Raw genomic sequence first — 20,912 nt, forward strand, 5'->3', positions numbered from 1 at the left:
GGGGATATTAAATCCCACATTATTTCAAACTTGAATAAGAAACTCAACGGTAGGAATCAAAGAGTTTCATGCTGAATATTGCAAACTATAAAAGTTTCAGCAGATTGCTATATTCGGCATGAAACTCTTTGATTCCTATCTTTGAGTTTCTTATTTGGCTTTGAAATAATGTGGGATTTAATATCCCCTTAATTTAAATAATTTTAGATCACCGAAGTGAAGCCTATTGGCTCTTTATTTAAGTAATTTATGGGTGCACCTTTTTGACAACTCGTATAGCAAATTGTATAAGTTCTCTTCGCTATAATCTCAGTATTATCTATTATCTAGGTCTACCTACTCACTGATAAGTTCGTTTTCCTGGATGCATGAGAGACCTTGGGGTATTTTTTTGCCTGTGTCTGAGTAGGACCACTGCTGAGATTATGGCTCTGTCTGGTGGTGGGGTGAGCCTGCCACTGGGTAGAGCCAATGTTGAGAAGTTCTTCTTAGTGACAGGGTGAGCTTGTCACTGAATGGAACAGTGCTGAATTTGATGGTCTTTCACCCACTATGGAATAGTCTAGGTATCATCCTAATTTTTAGAGATGGCTTTACTTATTCAGTGAAACCGGTCTGGGTAGTGATAACATCATACATCTCCTAGATGTGTTTCACATTATGGGAAATACTAAGAATAGTGATCTGAACTTTACCCACCTTTGCTACGAGTTGCCCTAGTTTTGAACCATGTGCTTTAGCTTATGCTACAGTCTGCTGAAACTTTTATAGTTTGCTATATTCGGCATGAAACGTTTTGATTCCTATCTTTGAGTTTCTTATTCGGCTTTGAAATAATCGGAGATTTAATATCCCCTTAATTTAAATAATTTTACATTGCCAAAGTGAAGCCTATTGGCTCTTTATTTAAGTAACTCAATACCATGCTGGTATGCATAGAAATTCATGCATCATGTTGTTTTTGGAAATTGACAACATAAACTAAATGATAACTAAAAATTTTAATTATTATTTCCTATATTTTGGCAAAGTTAAATTGGTATCTTCAGGGATTAATACATCTGTATCAAACACATGCTTGCAGGCACACTTTCAGTTAGAAAGATGGAATGAGAGATGCAGGCTAGCCTGAAATTCTGTAATTACAGCACCTATTGGCTCTGTTGTGCTGAATGTCTGCAGATGAGTGTGATACAACCATATTTGTTTAGGTTGGAATAGTTCGTAAGTGTGTACCTTCATGCATGTGCTTGATACCAATGTATAAATCCCCGAAGATGCCAATTTAACTATGATGAAATATAGGAAGTAATAGGTAAAATTAATAATTAAAATAATAATACATGATAATCAATGTATAAGCCTAAACACCAAGATGCATAGAAATTATTTGCTGTTGCCAAATGGGTCAACATCAACAGATCAAGCACATACATGTAATCCATCTGAGTGAAAAATTAATTTTTTTCAATAAGAAGGTTCAGAAACAAAATTATGTTGTGCATCTAGTGACATTTTGAGAACAAGATATACTTTGAAGACATAAAAGAATGTATCAGAAAGAATCATTCATATATGATTAAGGATGAAAGGGCACATATTAAATTTCATGGATGTTTACAAATAATTACAAGAAACTCAAGATAAAACCAACAAAAACTGTCATTATAACTGGAGACTTAAATACGTGAATTGGGAACCTGATAATACCAGGAATATGTCAAAGATTTAATGAACCAATGCTGAATAAAATTTGAATTAAATTATTATAGTTCTGTACAATGAATTAAAATAAATAACACATTATAATAACATAAAAAAAATCATATGAATAAATACATTAGGATAATTATCCCCACTAGAACTATGTTAATAACAAAATATAAACTGAAGAAATAATTGATATGTGAGTTTTAGCATCAGCTGTAATACTTACTGGAATGTAGTGATTCTGGGGGGGGGGGGAATAAAAATAAATAAATCTGGAAAGTAGTAACGCACTATATCAACAAAGAATAAAAGGACACATTAATAAATAAATAAATAATGAAAATGCAAATGGAAGAAAGAACTTCTTTTTTGGCATATTTATAAAAGAAACTTACTTTTCTTATTAATTTCATTTTTTCAAAGTTTAAGAAATTAAACATATAACAAAATGTGGGAAACAAAATGAGAATTATAGGATTACTATTCAGAACAGCTCAAAAATGCAGCTGATACACAGAAACAAATAAAACAATGGAGATTAATTAGAAGTGAAAGAACTAAATTATTTGAGCATATAACTATATTATGTGAGTATATTGTATTATGCGAATTGCTTCCATAGCACAATTGGGAGAATGATCTAACAGTTTGTGTTTTGATTGGAGGGGAGCTGAGTTTAATTCTCATCATGATGACAGGAATCTTCATATTGGATTTTTTCAGTTTGAAGGTGAGTTAGCAAAGTTTTCTTTTCATGGAAACTTAGATTTTTCATCTAGAATATAGGCAAATCAGCCACAGAATACATGCAATTAACAGACAAAAATACAATTAGGGTGCAATATGCAGATTGTAGTTAGTGACATAATGTGTAGATGGAAGATTGAGTAGCATAGATGGTGAGTTGTGGTGGATTATCCTTTCTTCATGATGAGTCCTCATAGGTGTTACATAATAATAATAATAATAATGTTATTATTATTATTATTATGGAGTTAGCAGCTCTATGTGGGAGCATATAATAATTTACATTCCCCCACATTCACAATTCATTCCACTCCCCAACCACACTCTCCATTTAAAAGATGTTCTCCTTACACCCTTCTTCATCTTTGCATAACTTTCAATGAGGCCTTTTGTTCTTTCCCTCTCGCCCAATACTCTTGTTTAAATCCCTTCTGGTAAAATCCCTTAACTAACTTGGTCTCTCATATCATCTATTCTTTTTCTATCTGGGGAAAAAAAAACTCTGCAGTCTACATGATACATAATAATAATGTTATTATAATAATAATAATAATAATAATAATAATTATTATTCTCTTCATCTCCTCAACTGCTCTTCATACCCAACATTCCAGAATCCTGATATTGTTTTAGTCATTTGTTTCTGAATACTTTTCAGTGTTCCCAAACCACAATAAAAACCAGGTGATCAAATTTCAGCTCAGTAGTCCCTGTGGGGTCTGACCAATGTGTTATACAGAGGCACTACCACCACCTCCTTATCCCTATATGCCAATGTACTCAACCATCACTTGCAGATCTTGAATCTCATCCACTTCCTGAAGCACAGCTCCACCAATACAGTATGGATGCAGCCTTATATCTCTATCTACACTCCAAAGTGCAACATCTTGTTCTTATCAATAATAAAACTACAATCCCACTCATTTGTCCAAGCTAAAAATCTGTTGAAATTTTCCTGTAGAGAATTAACATCAGCAATATTCCTCGTAATTCTACCTTACTTTGCATCATCATCATCAGCAAACATTTAAAGATCCACATGAAACATTATTAAAAAATAAGTTAAACAGCATTCATTTCATATAAATTACGGAGACTACAACCTTGTTAGAATTAATTACTTTAGTTTCCAGATGTTTCTACCTTCATATTAAGGTTATCATCTGGAGTATAAACACACACACACACACACACACACATATATATATATACACACACACACACACACACACACACACACACACACACACACACACCAACATACAGAGACAAGCCATGTTACATTTCAAACAGTATTCCAAAGCGACAATGATTTGATCAACCGTTATTCTACTGTTAGAATTAATTACTTTAATTTCCCAACGTTTTGATCTTCATACTAATGTTATTATCTGGAATATGCACATATATATACAGAAACAAGATATATTACTGAAGGCCAAAAGACTAAATAAGGTATATGTAAAATGGATGAATGTCGAACTTAAGCATGAAATCTGGAAAAAGAAGGAACTTTGAAGGAGGTACAAGATGAATAATTGTAATAATCTGTTAAATGAAGAGTATAAAGAACAAGCTAGGAGAGTGACTTAGTTAGTAAGGAAAACAGAAGTGCAGTATGGGCAGAAATTGACAAATCAGGTGAAGAAAAACCCTAGAGAGTTTTTTAGATATGTGGCAAGTAGAAGGAAGAATGATCATGGTAAGGTGATGTTAATGGATTAAAGTGGTAGAATGGTAATAACTGCTGCAGAAAACATTGTTGAGGTTTTCAGTGATCAATTTATAAGGGTGTTTTATCCTGATCAGATGGAATCATGAGGAACTTAAGTGTAGAGGACATGGGAGTGAATGGCTAAATTGTGAGTAAGCAGGAGGTATTTGATGTCAATAAGACAACAGGTTTTCATGACATATCACCACACAACTTAAGGGAGTGTTCCAGGGAATAGCATTCCCTGGAACATTCCTGTTTACTAAGAGTCATGCAACAGCACAGGTTCCAAGGGAGTGGAAGGAGGGTAAAATTGTTCCACTGCATAAAGGTGGTGTAGCTTCAAATTATAGGCCTATATATATATATATATATATATATATATATATATATATATGACTACTAATATTAACTCGGAGTTAGGATATGTTCATTTTTTATATAAACTAACTAATTTATATATATATATATATATATATGACTACTAATATTAACTCGGAGTTAGGATATGTTCATTTTTTATATAAACTAACTAATTTATATATATATATATATATATATATATATATATATATTGGATTACTTGATTTACACCGAAATTACACCGAGAATAAAAAAGAATAAGGTTTAATCATGAGACACTACTAGTTTTGTTGAAAAAATCAATTTCCTCAGGTCTCAAATACAGAGAATTATATAAAAAATAACAGAAACATTATAAAATAACAACAACAGATCTAATGTAAAAAACTGTAATACAGTTTAAAAAGGAAAACGTGCTGAAATTCCAATTGAAGTAAACTACGTGTGTGTGTGTGAGCTATCTCAGTAATTAATTCTAACCATATTAATATTCATATATATATATATATATGAAAAACCTTTAATGACTAATACCGAGTGATAAAAAGATGACATAACATATTTGAAAAGATACTACTAGTTTACTAGTTTCGTTGAATTGATCAACATCTTCAGGTATCACAATCAGAAGTATATAAAGAATTACAGAGACTTAAAATTGTATTATATATATTAAATATATATATATATATGGAGCTGTGGTGAAAATACTGGAGAGCTTTGCAAGCAGTAGGATAGATACAGAAATGAGTTGATAACAGCAGTATTCTTTGTGGTTATCAGCATGAGTTTGTTAAAGAAACATCATGGCATGTAAATGTAACACCTTGGCATGTAAATGTAACTAAACGCATGGAATGGGAAACTTTAAAGGAAGTAGAGGAGATGAGAGATCTGGGAATGATGGCGGACAAGGAAATGAAATTCATTGCCCACAATGCACAATTTGTGAAGACATCAAATCAGATAATGGCAATGAAGCAGAGGACTCTGACATGCAGAAATAGGTAATGACCATTGTATAAGGCCTGATATGATATGGATTGTTGTGCACAAATTTAGTTGCCAGGTTTTCATGGTGGCGATGATGTGTTGGAAAGGGTCTACAGAAAATTCACAAAGGTGATCAGTGGTTTTTGGAATGTGAAGTACTAGGACAGATTGAGAGAATGTAAGTTGCAAAAGCTTCTTAAATAGAAGGAAAAGGGAGGGAGGGGTATGATTGAGACATATAAGCTAGTCGGGAGTTGTTATCAGGTTGACATGGAAGAGATTTTTCATGGAATGGGAGAGGGAGGTAGAACAAGAGGCCATCACTGGAAACTGTATAAGGAGGGTGAGAGCAGAGGAGTGAGAAGAAGGTTATTTGCATGGAGAAGTGGTTGGTGATTGGAATACATTGCCTGAGTGTGTTGTGAATGTAGACACATCGAATCAGTTTAATGAGCATTGTGTGCAATAATGTGTATCTTCCACAATGAGTCTCTGATTCCATGGAGGTCAGATGTTAATGATAATATTAATAATAATAAGAAGAAGAAGAAGAAGAATTACATTTCAAACTTTATGCCAAAGAGACCAATGATTTGATCAACCATTATTCTACTACAGTGGATCAAATCATTGTCTCTTTGGCATACTGTATGAAATATAATATAGCTTGTCTCTGTATATACATGTGTATACTCCATATGATGATGATATGAAGGTCAAAACATTGGGAAATTAAAGTAATTAATTCTAACACGGTTGTGGTCTCCATAATTTGTCTGAAATGAAGGTTGATCACCATGTAACACTGAAGGAAAGGAAAGTTAAACAGTAGAACTTCAGACCATCCGATTGGAGCAACACTTGATATACCTCTGATTCTTTCACATCTAATTTCATTAATCTTTGCCTCCTTTCTGCATATTGTGCAGCATCATTTACTCCAGCATGATACACATTGATGAAGTGCTTATTAAATAACTCCACTATATCCTTTGCTACATTACTGTATGAAACTAAAATAACTTTACCTGACAATTTGATAGATAATGAAGATTTAAAAATAACATCACAACAAATAAAAAATGTTTTAAGAAAAATTTAATATAGGAAACCAGCCAGAATAAGCAAAATAAATTGTTAAGATATGGAGGAAGAGATAAAATATTTGATTTAACTAAATTATTAAAAAAGTGTTTTCTAAAAAACTTACCATATGATGAGAAAAAATATTACAGTACTAATTTTTAGAACAAAAGATAAAACAGATCCAGATGACTGTACCGAAAGTAATCTATTACTTTGAAAATCTGTACAAAACATATACAAGAAATTTAAATTAATCTCTTATGTGAAATAATGAAAAAGGTTTTAAATCTGTAAGATCTAAAATGCACAGATGCAATGTTATTACTGGTTATTGGTAGTATTTCCAATAACCAGTAATAACACTGGTTATTGGTAGTATTTCCAATAACCAGTACGACTCATTTTAGAAGACCAATACCAGCTATTATGAAATTACCATATTCACCATTATTAAATTACTAAATTCATTCCTGTCAGGATGCTGATAACTACCTCTGGCAATCTATTCCAGTCATGCATTACTCTCCAAAGAATGAATTTAGTCTGCATAGCCTTACTAACTGCACTCTTCCACAACTTACATGGATGACCTGTAGTTCTCCTTCTGCTCACCATCTGTTGAAAAGTTTCTTCTCTGTCAATATTATAGATCAACTTCAGTAACCTATAAGTGGTTTTGTCTTGTTCTCCTCTTTTGTCACCTATTCACTAAACTTTACATTCTACATATCTTCAGTCTCTCCTGATATTGGAGCATTCCATATACCTGTCACCAGGGTAGTCACTCATCTCTGAATCCTCTCCATCACCTCCTCATTCCCCAGGAAACCCAGTCAATCAAATCTGTGTACAGTAATCAAGATGCAGCCTTATAAGCTGATACCTTCCTATAACTACTTGTCATTGTGTTCTTCAACCTCCCAGTAATCCTTTGATCTTGGAAGTTTTTTTCCCATTTGGCTAGACTATAAATTATATATTTAGTTTAATCCTTTATCCAAGTGTTGCCCCAATCCTGAAGTATCTTCAGAACTGGTGCAACTCATGGCAAAGTGGACTGAGTTCTCATCACTTTCCTTAGTATTCCATAATGCAAAGTACATCTTACTGCAGACATATATAATGCTATGCATTATGGGAAGGGTCACTACCCAGACCAGTTTCAACCGTTATTGAGGTCTCTTCAGTGGGAACCAGACCTTTCTTTCTCTAATCCAGAGTAATTTAATAATAAAGTGTGACATATTTTGGCAACTGGCATATGGAAATATGACTTCTGCATTGCTTCAACCTTGGCATCACCTCTGGGTGTGGCTCCCACTGAAGAAACCTATAAAGGTCGAAACCAGTCTGAGTAGTGACCCTTCCCATAATGCATAGCATTATATATGCCCGCAAGATATGCTTTGCATGATGGGATGCTAAGGAAAGTGATGAGGACTCAGTTCACCTTTGCCACGAGTTGCCCCGGTCCTGAAGATACTTCAGGTGCAACTTTGTTTGCTTACACTTGGTTAAAGGATTAAACTAAATATATAATTTATAATCCTTTGATCTATTTTGCGAGCTTCTGCAATATGCCCCAGAACTTTAATCTCCAAATCCCCACTTTAATCATTATTCTGCAGTCCAGTACCATCAATGCAATACACAGTATGTAATCCTTTTATCTCAAAGTGCATACCATTACACTGTGCAATATTAAATCAACAACCTCTATACCTTGCCTACACTGCCAATTTAATTCATCCTTCCAGATGTCTGTACTGTCTTTATCAGCTGTTGCCCTCCCCAGTTTTGCATCATCCACAAAAAACCAAATAGCCTCACTTACATTCCTTATATCATTAATATACAAATTAACCAGTAGTGGCCCTAGTACAGAGCATTTAGGCATTCCACTGGTTGCCTTCATTTTCCTTGACTCCTCTGTACACTACTCTCTGGTATCCATTACCACCTATTCATGCTAACAGCTTCATCTCCATTTCCCATCTCTGACTAATATAATAGTTTTCTGTGCAGTATTCTGTTCAAATTCCTTTGTAAACTCCAGTATTATCATGGTGTAACCATTTCCCTTATACAGTTCAGCTGTTACTCTATTACAAAATGTGACTAAATTACAAAGGCAAGTTGGTTGCTCTGTCTACATATTTGTGGTGTAACTTGGACTTAAATGCAAATTATTTCAAAATATATTATGCCCACACTTCATAGAACCTGGTCTGAAAGATTGCCAAGAATAGTCAATTCATGCTGAAGGGGAGAAAGAAAAAAGGATGTATGAATTGGTCACTAACACATGAAATCACGTGCTTTATACGTAAAATTTTCCAACTGTTATACAAAATAGTTACCACTTTAAAAACTACAATGTTCATAAAAGAAAAGTTAATTTTCCAACATGTAATAATAAACAACTCATCCCACAAGATAGAGTGATTACCCTATTATTGGAATGGATTCTCCTTCTTCTGACATGCGCAGAGTGTCGAAGGATCTCATATCAGTGGGCGTACAGTAGTCATATGCATCGAATATGAATTCTCCCACTGAAGAGACCTCAATAAAGGCCAAAACTAGTCTGGGTAGTGTCCCTTCCCTTAATGCATAACATTATACATATCCACAAGGAGATGTCTTTTGAATTATGGGAGATACTGAGAGAGGAGTGATGTTATCTTGCTCCACCTTTGCAACGAGTCGCCCGGTGTTGTACCACCTTACCCCAGTCCTGAAGATACTTTCAGGCGCAAACTTTGTTTGCTCACACTTGGATAAAGGATTAAACTAAATTTATTATAGTCATATGCATCCTACCAGTGAAGTCTGGATTTTTTATTTATTTTTATTTTTTTCTTATGTGGCTCCCACCTGCAAAAGGCTTCTATAAACCTATAGTGCATTTGTACCTTGGCTGGATTAAGGATTTTTTTCCTTCATTTTTTTTATTATTATATATTAAAATATATATATATTTTAATATATAATAATAAAATATATATATATATATATATATATATATATGAAAATCTGTTGTATTACTCGGTATGAAGATATGTTCATATTTTTTTATATTGACTGAAATCCGAGAATTTATTTAACACAAAGGATTAATTTATTTAACACACAACATGTTTCATCGGAAAGCCGACTTCTTCAGGTATGAGTAACGCACATGGATGGGTATCTATCTGTGTGCGTTACTACCTGCATGCGTCCTCACACCACTATCCAGCACAGTAGTTGGGAATCATCTCCACTCTAGCGCATCTTGCCAGGTCTGTATTGTTAGATAAGCAAAAGATAAAAAATGAACTACAACATCTAAAAAGAACCTTCGCAAATAATGGCTACTCTTCAAAAACTATTAATAAACAACTATATCGCCATCATCAAAACAATGTAGAAATACAGGACAACCCCAAAGGTTATATCTCTTTACCATACATCAGCTTGCTCTCCCAGAAACTAAGAAGAATTTTGAAAAAATTTAACATAAAAATGTGCTTTTCTACTCTTCCTAAACTCAGATCAGTTCTAAACAAACCTAAACAGGCTCACAACCATCTTCAGTTTCCAGGGGTGTATAAAATCACATGTGACTGCAGAAAGCCATATTATGGGCAAACTGAGAAGTCCATCCTCCTATGTCTCAAGAAACATCAAAGGGACATTGCTTACAACAGAACCAGAGCAAGCACCCTCTCAAGCCATGTCCTGTTCTCAGTGAACACAAATAGTGAAGGCTGCCAACATGAGATAAACTGGACAACAACTTCAAAATATGCCACGATGAGGTAGAAAGCCGCATTGTTGACTCTAAGGAAATTGTCCTGGACTCTCATCACATAAACAGTAACCTTAATTACAATTTACCAGACCCATTTAGCTATGCTATCAGAAACTGGCGCACTTGTGAAGTCACACACACGCAGACCTAACAATAGAACTTTAGCCCAGACTGTAGCTACAGTTCAAACTTAACTGAAGTTTATAGTCGATTTTGTAGTGGTACAATGTTTCTTTGTAGTGTTTTTTATTTTGCTTTCAATGTTCTCACACCTGAAGAAGTCGGCTTTCCGACAAAACATGTTGTGTGTTAAATAAATTAATCCTTTATCTAATTAATTCTCGGATTTCAGTCAATATAAAAAAATATGAACACACACACACACACACACGTGTGTGTGTGTGTGTGTGTGTGTATTTGTTCCTTTATTCATTTCATTTATTTATATAGTTCAGAAACCCTGCTCTAGAGACCAGATATGGAACTTTTTTCAAGCCACTTTAGGTCTCTGATATGTGGAGCATTGATCTCACACCAGTTGATGAAATTCTTTTCATACCTAAAGACTATCACAAACATCCATTCCCAGAATGCGATTGAAATCTGCACCCTGTTGGTTGGAGAGTTAATATGTTAACTGCTTGGCAAACCAAGCTGGATTGATCATAAATGTCTTCTACAAGCAGAAGTAACATTTATATAATGCTTGCTTTAGAAACATGCAAGCATTACATTATATCAATCATAGTAAATCAAACAATTATTTTATTATATAAGGGGGAGGGGAATATTTTTAGATGATTCAGAGAGCTGAACTTCTGGTCATACCCATTTTCTGTGTATCATGTATACTTTTTAGATGCACTCTCATGATATCTACTTTCACTGAAGTAAGATAAAAATGTGAGGTTCACTGTTTTGTTATTAAATTTTTATACTATTATTCTTCGATTTAGATGAATTTTTTTTTCGCTGGAAAGATTTTTCATTTAGATGCTAATCTGTGATGATTATACATTATAATTATGAATTGTATGAATTGTATATTGATTTAAAGTTGTTGAATATCCAGTTTATTTATAAAAGTCTGTTTTCTGTGTATTCTCATTGTAAATTGCATTTATTTTTTCTCTCTCTCTCTCTCTCTCCCTGATCATGAGCTCTTGTGCTATACTTCATTTTCATTGCTCATCCAACATAATTCTCTTTTTGTTAATAATATTAATGTTTAATTTTACCATAAACCCAATTTAATGGTGTGTTTCAGATGAATCTGTATTTTTAGCTGTATATTTTAATATAATAATATAAAATAAAACATTTATACCATTTAAAGTACTTTGAAGATAAGGGGATACAAGCATGCATTAAGACATTTGCATTATTTATGCATGCAGTATGCACTGTCTCTATAGGTTCCGTGTCTACTCCAGCACCCACAGAAAGTCATGTTGCAGTAATATTTGGTGTTATATGTGGTATCATTCTTGTAATAATAGTACTCGTGCTGATGCTCTTTTTCATAAGGTAGGTTAATTAATGTTATTTCTTTTATAATTTTCTTCACAAATAATGGAAATCCTTGGTAAATATAGCCAAGCATTTTTTTCTTTTAATATGTATAATGATAGTAATAGTACAGTTGGATTAGCAGCCATTTAACAATCCTCATGGGAATTGTTGTACAATATTCTGCATGACTGAACTTCAAAACACAAAAATTCTATTTTAAGATTATGAAGTCATATATTTTATTAGGGGTGCTTAAGGGTCAAAGCTGTATAACTGAGAGGAGACCTCCACATAGCCTGTAAAGGAATACAGAGAACTGACCAGTGCTTCTGACCTAATGTCCAATCCTCACCTTCTCGTGGTGCACCCTGTTGGGTATCTACCTGGATACTGAACGAACGAGGGTGGGCTAGCAATTTGGGATTTAGCCGACCAAATTGTATTCTTATTCGCTTAAACCAATATAGAAAATTATGGTACAACATGACAAAACTTCATGCCGGCTGGGGCATCGCCCGTTAAACAAGCCCCTGTTGTTTTTGCCAGGGAACCAGGGCGAACATCGAAAAGTCAGCTACTGGAACAAATCTCAAAGCACACCCCCAACTCAACATCACCAGAGTTAAAGATCACTACTATTAACATAAGAAGAGCCTGAATGGCAAAGAAATGGAGATAGCTGAAGAATTAGATAAGTACCAGATCGACATAATAGGAGTGACTGAAACAAAAAAGACAAAAATGAGATCTTTCTGAGCAATAAATACAAAATGTTATATTCAAGAAAATGACAATCAAGGAAAAGAAGGAATAGCCATAGTATTCAACACAAAATACGAGGCTAATCTTCTTGAATGGCAGGCAGTCTCAAGTAGAGTGATGTGGGAAAATATCAGAATGGGAAATTGGACAATGAGACTTATTTGTGCCTATGGTCCCACAGAAGGTTCTACTAAGGTAGAAGTGGAGGAATTTTTTGATGCTTTAGAAAAAGCAACTGACACAATGAAAAAGGAAAAGTTGGTCCTTGTTGGGGATCTAAATAGCAGAGTAGGAAATGATTGTGAGACATACAAAAATATTTTGAGAAAATTTGGAGAAAAGAGCAAAGCTAATAATAATGGCAAATATCTGTTGGATTTCTGCTCAGGACATGGACTGGTTATTACTAACACCATGTTCCAACATAAAAATGTGCACAAATTCACATGAAGAGAAGAGGCAAGGAATAAGAAAAGTCTCATTGACTATGTTATTGTTGATAGTGATGTTTTCTCCCTGGTACAGGACACCAGAGTGTACAGAGGATTTGAAATTGGAAGCGATCACTATTTAGTCTTGAGCAGGATAAAATTGAATTTCATATTGAAAAGAATAACATTTAAGAAAATTTTAAAGCGAATAAAAGTTGATCAGCTCTCAGATGTGAACTGTAGACTAAAATACATAAAGATTATTGAAGAAAAAATGAAAGAGTTTGAGAACAGGAGCCAAACCTTGGAGATTCAGTGGCAAGCCTTGAAAAACACCCTCATTGATTCAGTCAGAGAGGTATGTTGTGAGGTTGTCTGCAAGGATAGAAAAATCAGAATTCCATGGTGAACACAGGAAGTTAAGAGGCAGTGAACTAAAAGAAGAAAGCATATCAGAAGTTCCTGTCAAATAAGTCAGCTTGTGCTCTTAGAGAATACAGAGACAAATGCAAAAATGCTAAACACTGTGTAAAACTAGCTGAACAAAAGTCATGGGACGACTTTGGCAAGAACATAGAAAATAAATATCAAGAAGGTGACAAAATATTCTGGAGGTTGTTGAAGAAGCTTAGAAATGGAAGAAAGAGTGCTGTAAAAGGAGTTAGAGATGATAAAGGTGACATGAAAACTGGAGAAAAAGATATCCTTGAAGTATGGAGTAATTACTTTGAAAATTGCTAAATGAAACAAGCAGTGAGAACACAGTGGTAAAAAACACTCAACAGGCATACAGTCAGGAATACATATTTATACTTGAAGTAGAAAAAGCCATCAAAGGCTTGAAATGTGGAAAGGCAGCAGGAATAGATGATATTCGACCAGAAATGCTGAAGTATTGTGGTATAAAAGTCTTACAGTGGCTACACTGTATAGTTCAGAAAGCCTGGACAGAGGGATGAATTCCCAATGATTGGAGTAGAGCTCTAATAGTACCCATATATAAAAAGGGAAATAAAACTGAATGTGAGAATTACAGAGGTATTTCCCTACTGAAAGGCTGTCAGGATCAGATCTTCACTTTACGACATATAGTCGAGAAAGCATGGGAATATAACAAAGATCTGTATTTAAGTTTTGTCAGTTTGGAAAAAGGCATATGACAAGGTGCCAAGAGAGAAGCTATTCAATATGCTACGTTATATGGTGTCGATCGGACATTATATCAAGCAATACTCAGTCTTTATTTGAGTTGTAAGTCAGCAGTTAGAATTGAAGGAAGTACAAGAAGATGGTTTAATGTTAAATCTGGTGTGAGACAAGGGTGTACATTATCCCCTCTGTTATTCATTATCTATATGGATCACATTATGAAGGAAAGTGGTATTAAGCATGATATCAGAATTGGAGATGTTAATGTCAGCTCATTGCTTTAAGCGGATGATGTTATACTTCTAAATAAATCCACTACAACTTTGCAAGATTCCCTGACTAAATTGAATAACTGTTGTAATAGATATGGTATGAAGGTCAGCATTATAAAGACAAAGACAATGAAAATAGGTAGAACTGTTGAAAATGTCAACTGTGTTGTGTGTGTTGTGAATGGGGAAACCTGTGGAACAAGTAAAACATTTCAGCTTTTTAGGCACGATTTTTAGTGAAGATGGTAAATTAAATATGGAAATAGACAGCAGAATCAACAAAGCCGGTATATGGTAGGCAGTCAATTGAATAAATTCATATGGAATAAGAGAGAAATTAGTCAGAACACTAAATTAGCTGTATACAAGACAGTGTTCAAACCAGTTTTAACTTATGGATCTGAGAGCTGGGTTGAAGTAAAACACTTGACCAAAGACTAGAGACTGCAGATATGAGAGTCCTGAGAAAGATTAGAGGCGTGAACAGATGGCATCAATGGCAATATCATATTAAAAATGAGGATATTAGGAAAGAACTTGACATTGTCAGCATCCAGGAATGCGTTAGCAGAGCTAATCTCAGGTGGTATGGTCACTTAAATAGAATGGGAGAGGAAAGATTAGCAAAACAAGTGTTCTCTCTGCCAGGTTGGCAGGAAAACGACCCAGAGGAAGACCAAGATATAGGTGGATTGATACAGTACAAAGTGCCTTAGACGATAGAAATATAAGATCTGATAATGTTGGAGTCTTGACAAGTAACAGACTGATTTGGAGGAAAATTGTAGATAGGAAGTTAGTAATGATGTAATTTTTTCATGTAGTACTTTCATATCCTGTACACCCCTTGAGGGTATATGTCAGGAATTTTATGATGATGATGATGATATATTTTATTATTTATTAGATTTCTGATGAATGAACATACTAAATTTCTATACCAGAGTAACATAATTCTAAACAGTGAATAAGTACCTTAAATAAACTTTTAAAAAAAGTATTTTTTTACTTTTATTTAAAGATTTATTTCTTTTATCAAAAATACTTTTATTTGTCTTCTATAACAGACAAATAAAAGTACTTTTATAAAAGTTTTTTTTCTCTTTCTATTAGTTCCACATCCTGCCAAATTAAAATGAGTATGTTCCAACATTGAGCATTAATTGTTGTTTCAGAAATGTTAATAGCAATAATCAGAAGTTAATATTTTAGGAAATTTTAGCTGATAAAACTATTAATTGAGCATTGTTGTGGATAGTGTATCCTGTCTCTTGAGGACAGGAAGTTATGATTATGAACTCCAAGAAAGAACATCTTTTCCTTTCAGATCAGATTTTTAGGTCTGGAAGTGCTCCAAATTGTCTTCTTATCTCACATTATAATTATCTGCATATAACAAAAAAAAAAATACCAATTTACATAAAAATACTTTATTCTACACACGTGCTATTAATGCAAACATAAATGATGCTCCACCTCTAATCCAAACCTGACCATAATGTTTTCCGCCACAACTACTGTTTTCTCTCCCGAAGCAACTCTGCCCAATTCCTTCCCAAAGGAGTATTCATGTGGGTTCAACAGATCTGACATTCCATGTCAAAGAATGCCAAATCTATAATATCTTCCTTTTCTGATCTGCTCAAGCACTCAAAGTTTCCTTACTGTGCTTTGTGGCATTCCTTTGCTGTCATTATTGCATTCCAAATTTAGAAAAGTACTCTAATCTTTTTCATTATTTGTCTTTAAAGCTGCATATTCTGCAATCCAAATACACAAAGAGTGCAATTGCCGTCTTTGGAGCCTTCAACATTCATAGGTCAAATTGGCTTCCTCCTGTGATTCCACTGATCAAGTTGGAAGAAAAATATCAAGGTATTTGCTGCTGCCAGTGATGATCTTTCACAATTCAGTACAACGAGTGTAAAGTGAAAATTAATTATTATGGCATATTTTGACTATGGGAACATAGATTAGAAAAAGGAAGTCACATAGAGGAAAGGAAATGGAATTTATACAGCTGCTAAAAGATTATTCTCTCTCGTATTGCAGAGAGAGAGAGAGTAATCATATGGTTTTGACCTTGCTATACATGTGGAATTTTCAATTATGAATTGGTATAAGTGAAATTACAGAACAGATAATTATAATGTGAGATAAGAAGCCAATTTGGAGCACTTCCAGAGCTTAAAATTCTGCAGTGCATGGGAGATGATCAAGGAGTGTTTGAAGAAAGCAGTATCAGATTTTATATTAAGAGTCAGGAGGATAATTCAGGTAAGAACAATATGAGAAACTAGCATCTTTATGCAGGAGCTGAAAAAAAAAAGTTATGGAAGGTATATAAAGAAGGTACACTATGCTTGATACTGCTCATGAGCAGTATCAAGCATAGGCAACAAAAGTTAACAGTATGGTAAAAGAGGCAAAATCAGATTTTGAGTGGAAATTAGCCAAGCAGGCCGAAAAAATTACCAGAGTTTTTTTCGTTATATGTTGTGTAAAAGGATGATTACAGATGGATCACTTTTATAAATGCTGATGATAGGGAGATTGAAACAGTTGAGTTGCCGAGTGATAATTTCACAAGAATGAACCATTCAGGTGGCGATAGTGTAGTGCTAGATAGGATGTGAATGATACAAGAATAGAGGTAGATGAATTAGAGATGCTTATAGTATTGCAGAATTTTAATGCAGATACAGACATGGAATATCAGGCTGTGTATTATAAGAATGTTCAAGGGAATTACAGTTCTCTAACCAATCTTTTAATTGAAGTCCTTGTTCTGCTAAGGTAACAACAGCACAGAAAGCGTTCATAAATAGTTCCATTGCATAAAGAAGTCTCCAAGACAGGTAGGAAATTATAGAACAATTGGCAACTCAGGAGTGATAGTTTAAGTATTGGAGACATCAGTAAAAGGCAGAATAAATGACACTTGAGTCAGATTAAGTCAATGGCTATACAGATGATACTTCTAGACTTTGCAGAGATATTTACCAGTAACCAGTATACCACATGGATATCACTCTTTAAATAAATTGCTACAAAAATGGATAGATATTAAGTTGATGTTTTGGATAAGAGAGTAGCTGATGGACAGATGTTAGTATGTGGGGGATTGGATCCAGGAGATGGCAGAAGACATGGTGTACTGCAGGGCTCCGTACTTGGTCCCTGCTATTTAATTTGTACATCAGTGATTATTATCCTTATGATCCCTCTTTATGAGTATTTTATAATCTTGATCTGGACAACTGCACAGATATCTGGCCACCTGTGGAGCTTCTAGATGAGGAAGCAGCGGAATGTAGATTCCGAGAGATCTAGAGGCAGGTGACCGAGGATTGTCACCAAACAACAGGTCTATGGAATGCACTTTATGAGGATAAATTGAAGATTTATGGTTCACAAAATCTAATTGATAGATAAAATGCCTGAAGTGTGGATAGTGAAGTTCCTGTGTACCTTAGTGGAAGTAGCATGTGCCATCTGCAGCGCAAGATTTGCCTGAAGAAAGACCATCATAAGTTCTATTCTAGTTACTGACTAGAGAACTTTTACTAAGCCTGTTGGAAGTTTTACCACTTGGTTGTATTATAAATTAAAGATACCAAGAAATTATATACAGGTAACCCTTGTATAACGCGGATGTTAGGTTCCACAGAAATGCCGCATTATATAAATCGCGTTATGCAAGACTCAGATCACATAGATAAAGTAGGGTTATGTTCTGTTTCGTTTTTTTTTTCTTTTTTTTTTAAATAAACAACAATGACATATCCAACAAAAATACATTTTTATTTAATTCAGGTAATTCATGTAAGTTAAGAAAACAAATTATGAAACAAATACATAATATAAAATTATAAAAATTACAAATTGTACGTGAACTTCATTGCAAATAATTCATAAATGTTTTAGGCAAAATAAAATAAAGTGCATATTTTAATCTTTCATAGCACGAGGATTTGAGGATTGGTTAATAAACATTGGTTTGTCATGTAATCACCTGATGCATTACTACAAAACAGTAGAGTAATTCTATCTTTAGAAACTTTGAATCCAGTAGCTGATCTTTCCTTTTTCGAAATATAGGTGCATTTTTTTTCCAATATGACTGGGATTCATCCGCATTGAACACCTGGTCTGCACTATAAATGTTTATAAACTTTGAGAGGTTTTTGTTTAATAAGATTTCCATCCAAAGGAATTTTCTTTTGAGTGCAATCTTCTATCCAAATCATTCGAGATTTTTCTGATTAGAATATCGTGTACACGAGCAATGCGTTTTGCACTTATCATTGATCCAATAAAGTGTTTATTGCAATAAACACTTTATTGGATTTTATGTTCATTATGTTTGATTGTTCGAATTGTTGATTCATTTAAATTCAAACTCCTTGCAACAACTCCTGGTTTTTCTCCATTTTTCAACCGATCCATGATTTTCATTTTTTTCTTCAAGAGAAATGAATTTTGTTTTCAACGTTGGTTTTTCCCTTTCATTGCAGTTTGTGGCCATTACTATAAAAATAAATTTTTTACATAAAAAATGCATTACATATTAATTATGTATGTAACTCACCAGAAAATAAAGTGCTCAGCTTGAGATTAACACACTTATGATTTTTAATGTGCTTTCCTGGCAGAAAACGAAGACAATTTTCAACAATAAACACTTTATATGGTAAACAGTTGACGTACATATGTGCTAAAGGGCATTTCCCCTAATGTAAATTCGCTACTTATAACTACATGTGCAATACGGGCGATGTAAATTTAACGAAGATAAAATTTGATTTTCAAGTCACATGGTGAAAAACATACAAAAAGATAGAGTTACTACAATTTGTAGACCATGTTTTTATCGAAACTGCGTTGTATAAGCAGCGCGTTGGTTAAGGGTTACTACAATTTGTAGACCGTGTTTTTATTGAAACTGCGTTATATAAGTACTGCGTTGATTAAGGGTTACTACGATTTGTAGACCACATTATATTGAAACCATGTTGTATAAGTACTGCATTATACGAGGGTTACCTGTACTTAGTTTAATCCTTTCTCCAAGTGTAAGCAAACAAAGTTTGCACCTGAGGTATTTTCAGAACTAGAGCAACTCGTATATAGAGGCTGATGACTTCATATCACTTGCAATAGTATCCAATAATGCAAAGCACATATCCTTATGGGTATGTATAATGCTATGCATTATGGAATGGTCACTATCCAGACTAGTTTCGACTTTATTGAGGTCTCATCAGTGGGAGCCAGACCCAGAGGTGATGCTAAGGCCTAAGTCAGATTTCATATATGAGTAGTCAAACCTTATTATTAAAATACTTTGGATTAGTGATAGTTGTTGGAAGTTTTTCCACTGTTTATACTATAAATTAAAGATACTAAGAAATTATATACTTGGTTTAATCCTTTATCCAAGTGTAAGCAAACAAAGTTTGCACTTGAAGTATTTTCAGGACTGGGGCAACTCGTATATAGAGGCTAATGCTTCACATCACTTGCCATAGTATCCCATAATGCAAAGCACATATCCTTATGGGTTTGTATAATGCTATGTATTATGGGAAGGGTCCCGAAAATATTTTAGGCATAAACTTTGTTTGCTTACACTTGGATAAAGGATTAAACTAAGTATCTTTAATTTATTTTACTAAGCCTTTTAGGTGTAAAATGGATGTCTGAAGAGGTGAAGCATGCAATCTGAAAGGTAAAAGCATTGTGGTTGTGGCACAAAATGAGTAGCGATAATCAGCTACATGAGGAGTACAAAGAGCTAGCAAGGAAGGTAACTCACTTAGTAAAGGTAGCAAAAGTGTGATATGAGCAGCAGTTAGCAAATGACACTAAAAGAAATCCTAAAGATTTTATCAATATGTAGCCAATAGAAGGAAGAATGATTATAGGAGGATGATTTTGGTTGGTGATAATGGTAGAATAATTAGTAGAAGGATTTAGTAGAGGTGTTTAATTAGCAGTTAATTAAAGTAATTTAAAATATGAGGACAGATTGAGAGAATTGCAAAGATTAAATTGGTAATTTTTTGCACAGAGAGTTGGCAGATGACTGCAGTGCATTGCCTGAGAGTGTGGTGAGTTCAGGGACAGTGAATGCATTTAAGTCAAAGTACGATGAGCTGGACATATGAGAGTGGGACCTCATGCACTTGGGCTCTTGACTTCATGGAGGTCTGTTGATAATAATAATTATTATTATTATAAAATAATGAAGAGGAGAAATGATAAAAACATATGAGTTATCAAAGAGATTTTAGAGGATTGACCTAACAATATTTTCACTGAGCAGTACAGAATGCAGAGAAGCAAAGGTCATCCCACTGATCCTTGGTTCT

General features: G+C 34.0%; 1 protein-coding gene across 1 annotated transcript in view; it reads left to right on the forward strand.

The window, feature by feature from the left end:
• LOC150095530 (receptor-type tyrosine-protein phosphatase epsilon-like) overlaps positions 1 to 20,912 on the forward strand; it is an 858,461-nt gene that overhangs the window by 570,552 nt on the left and 266,997 nt on the right. Inside the window, exon 9 of the mRNA XM_090410701.1 lies at positions 11,828 to 11,939. Coding sequence (XP_090266827.1) covers positions 11,828 to 11,939 — 112 coding nt within the window. The remainder of the gene's footprint in view (positions 1 to 11,827; positions 11,940 to 20,912) is intronic.

The sequence above is a fragment of the Typopeltis vanoorti genome, chromosome 20 (assembly GCF_054136105.1).
Source record: "Typopeltis vanoorti isolate ZY-2024b chromosome 20, IOZ_Tvanoo_1.0, whole genome shotgun sequence".
NCBI classification, from domain to species: Eukaryota; Metazoa; Arthropoda; class Arachnida; order Uropygi; family Thelyphonidae; genus Typopeltis; species Typopeltis vanoorti.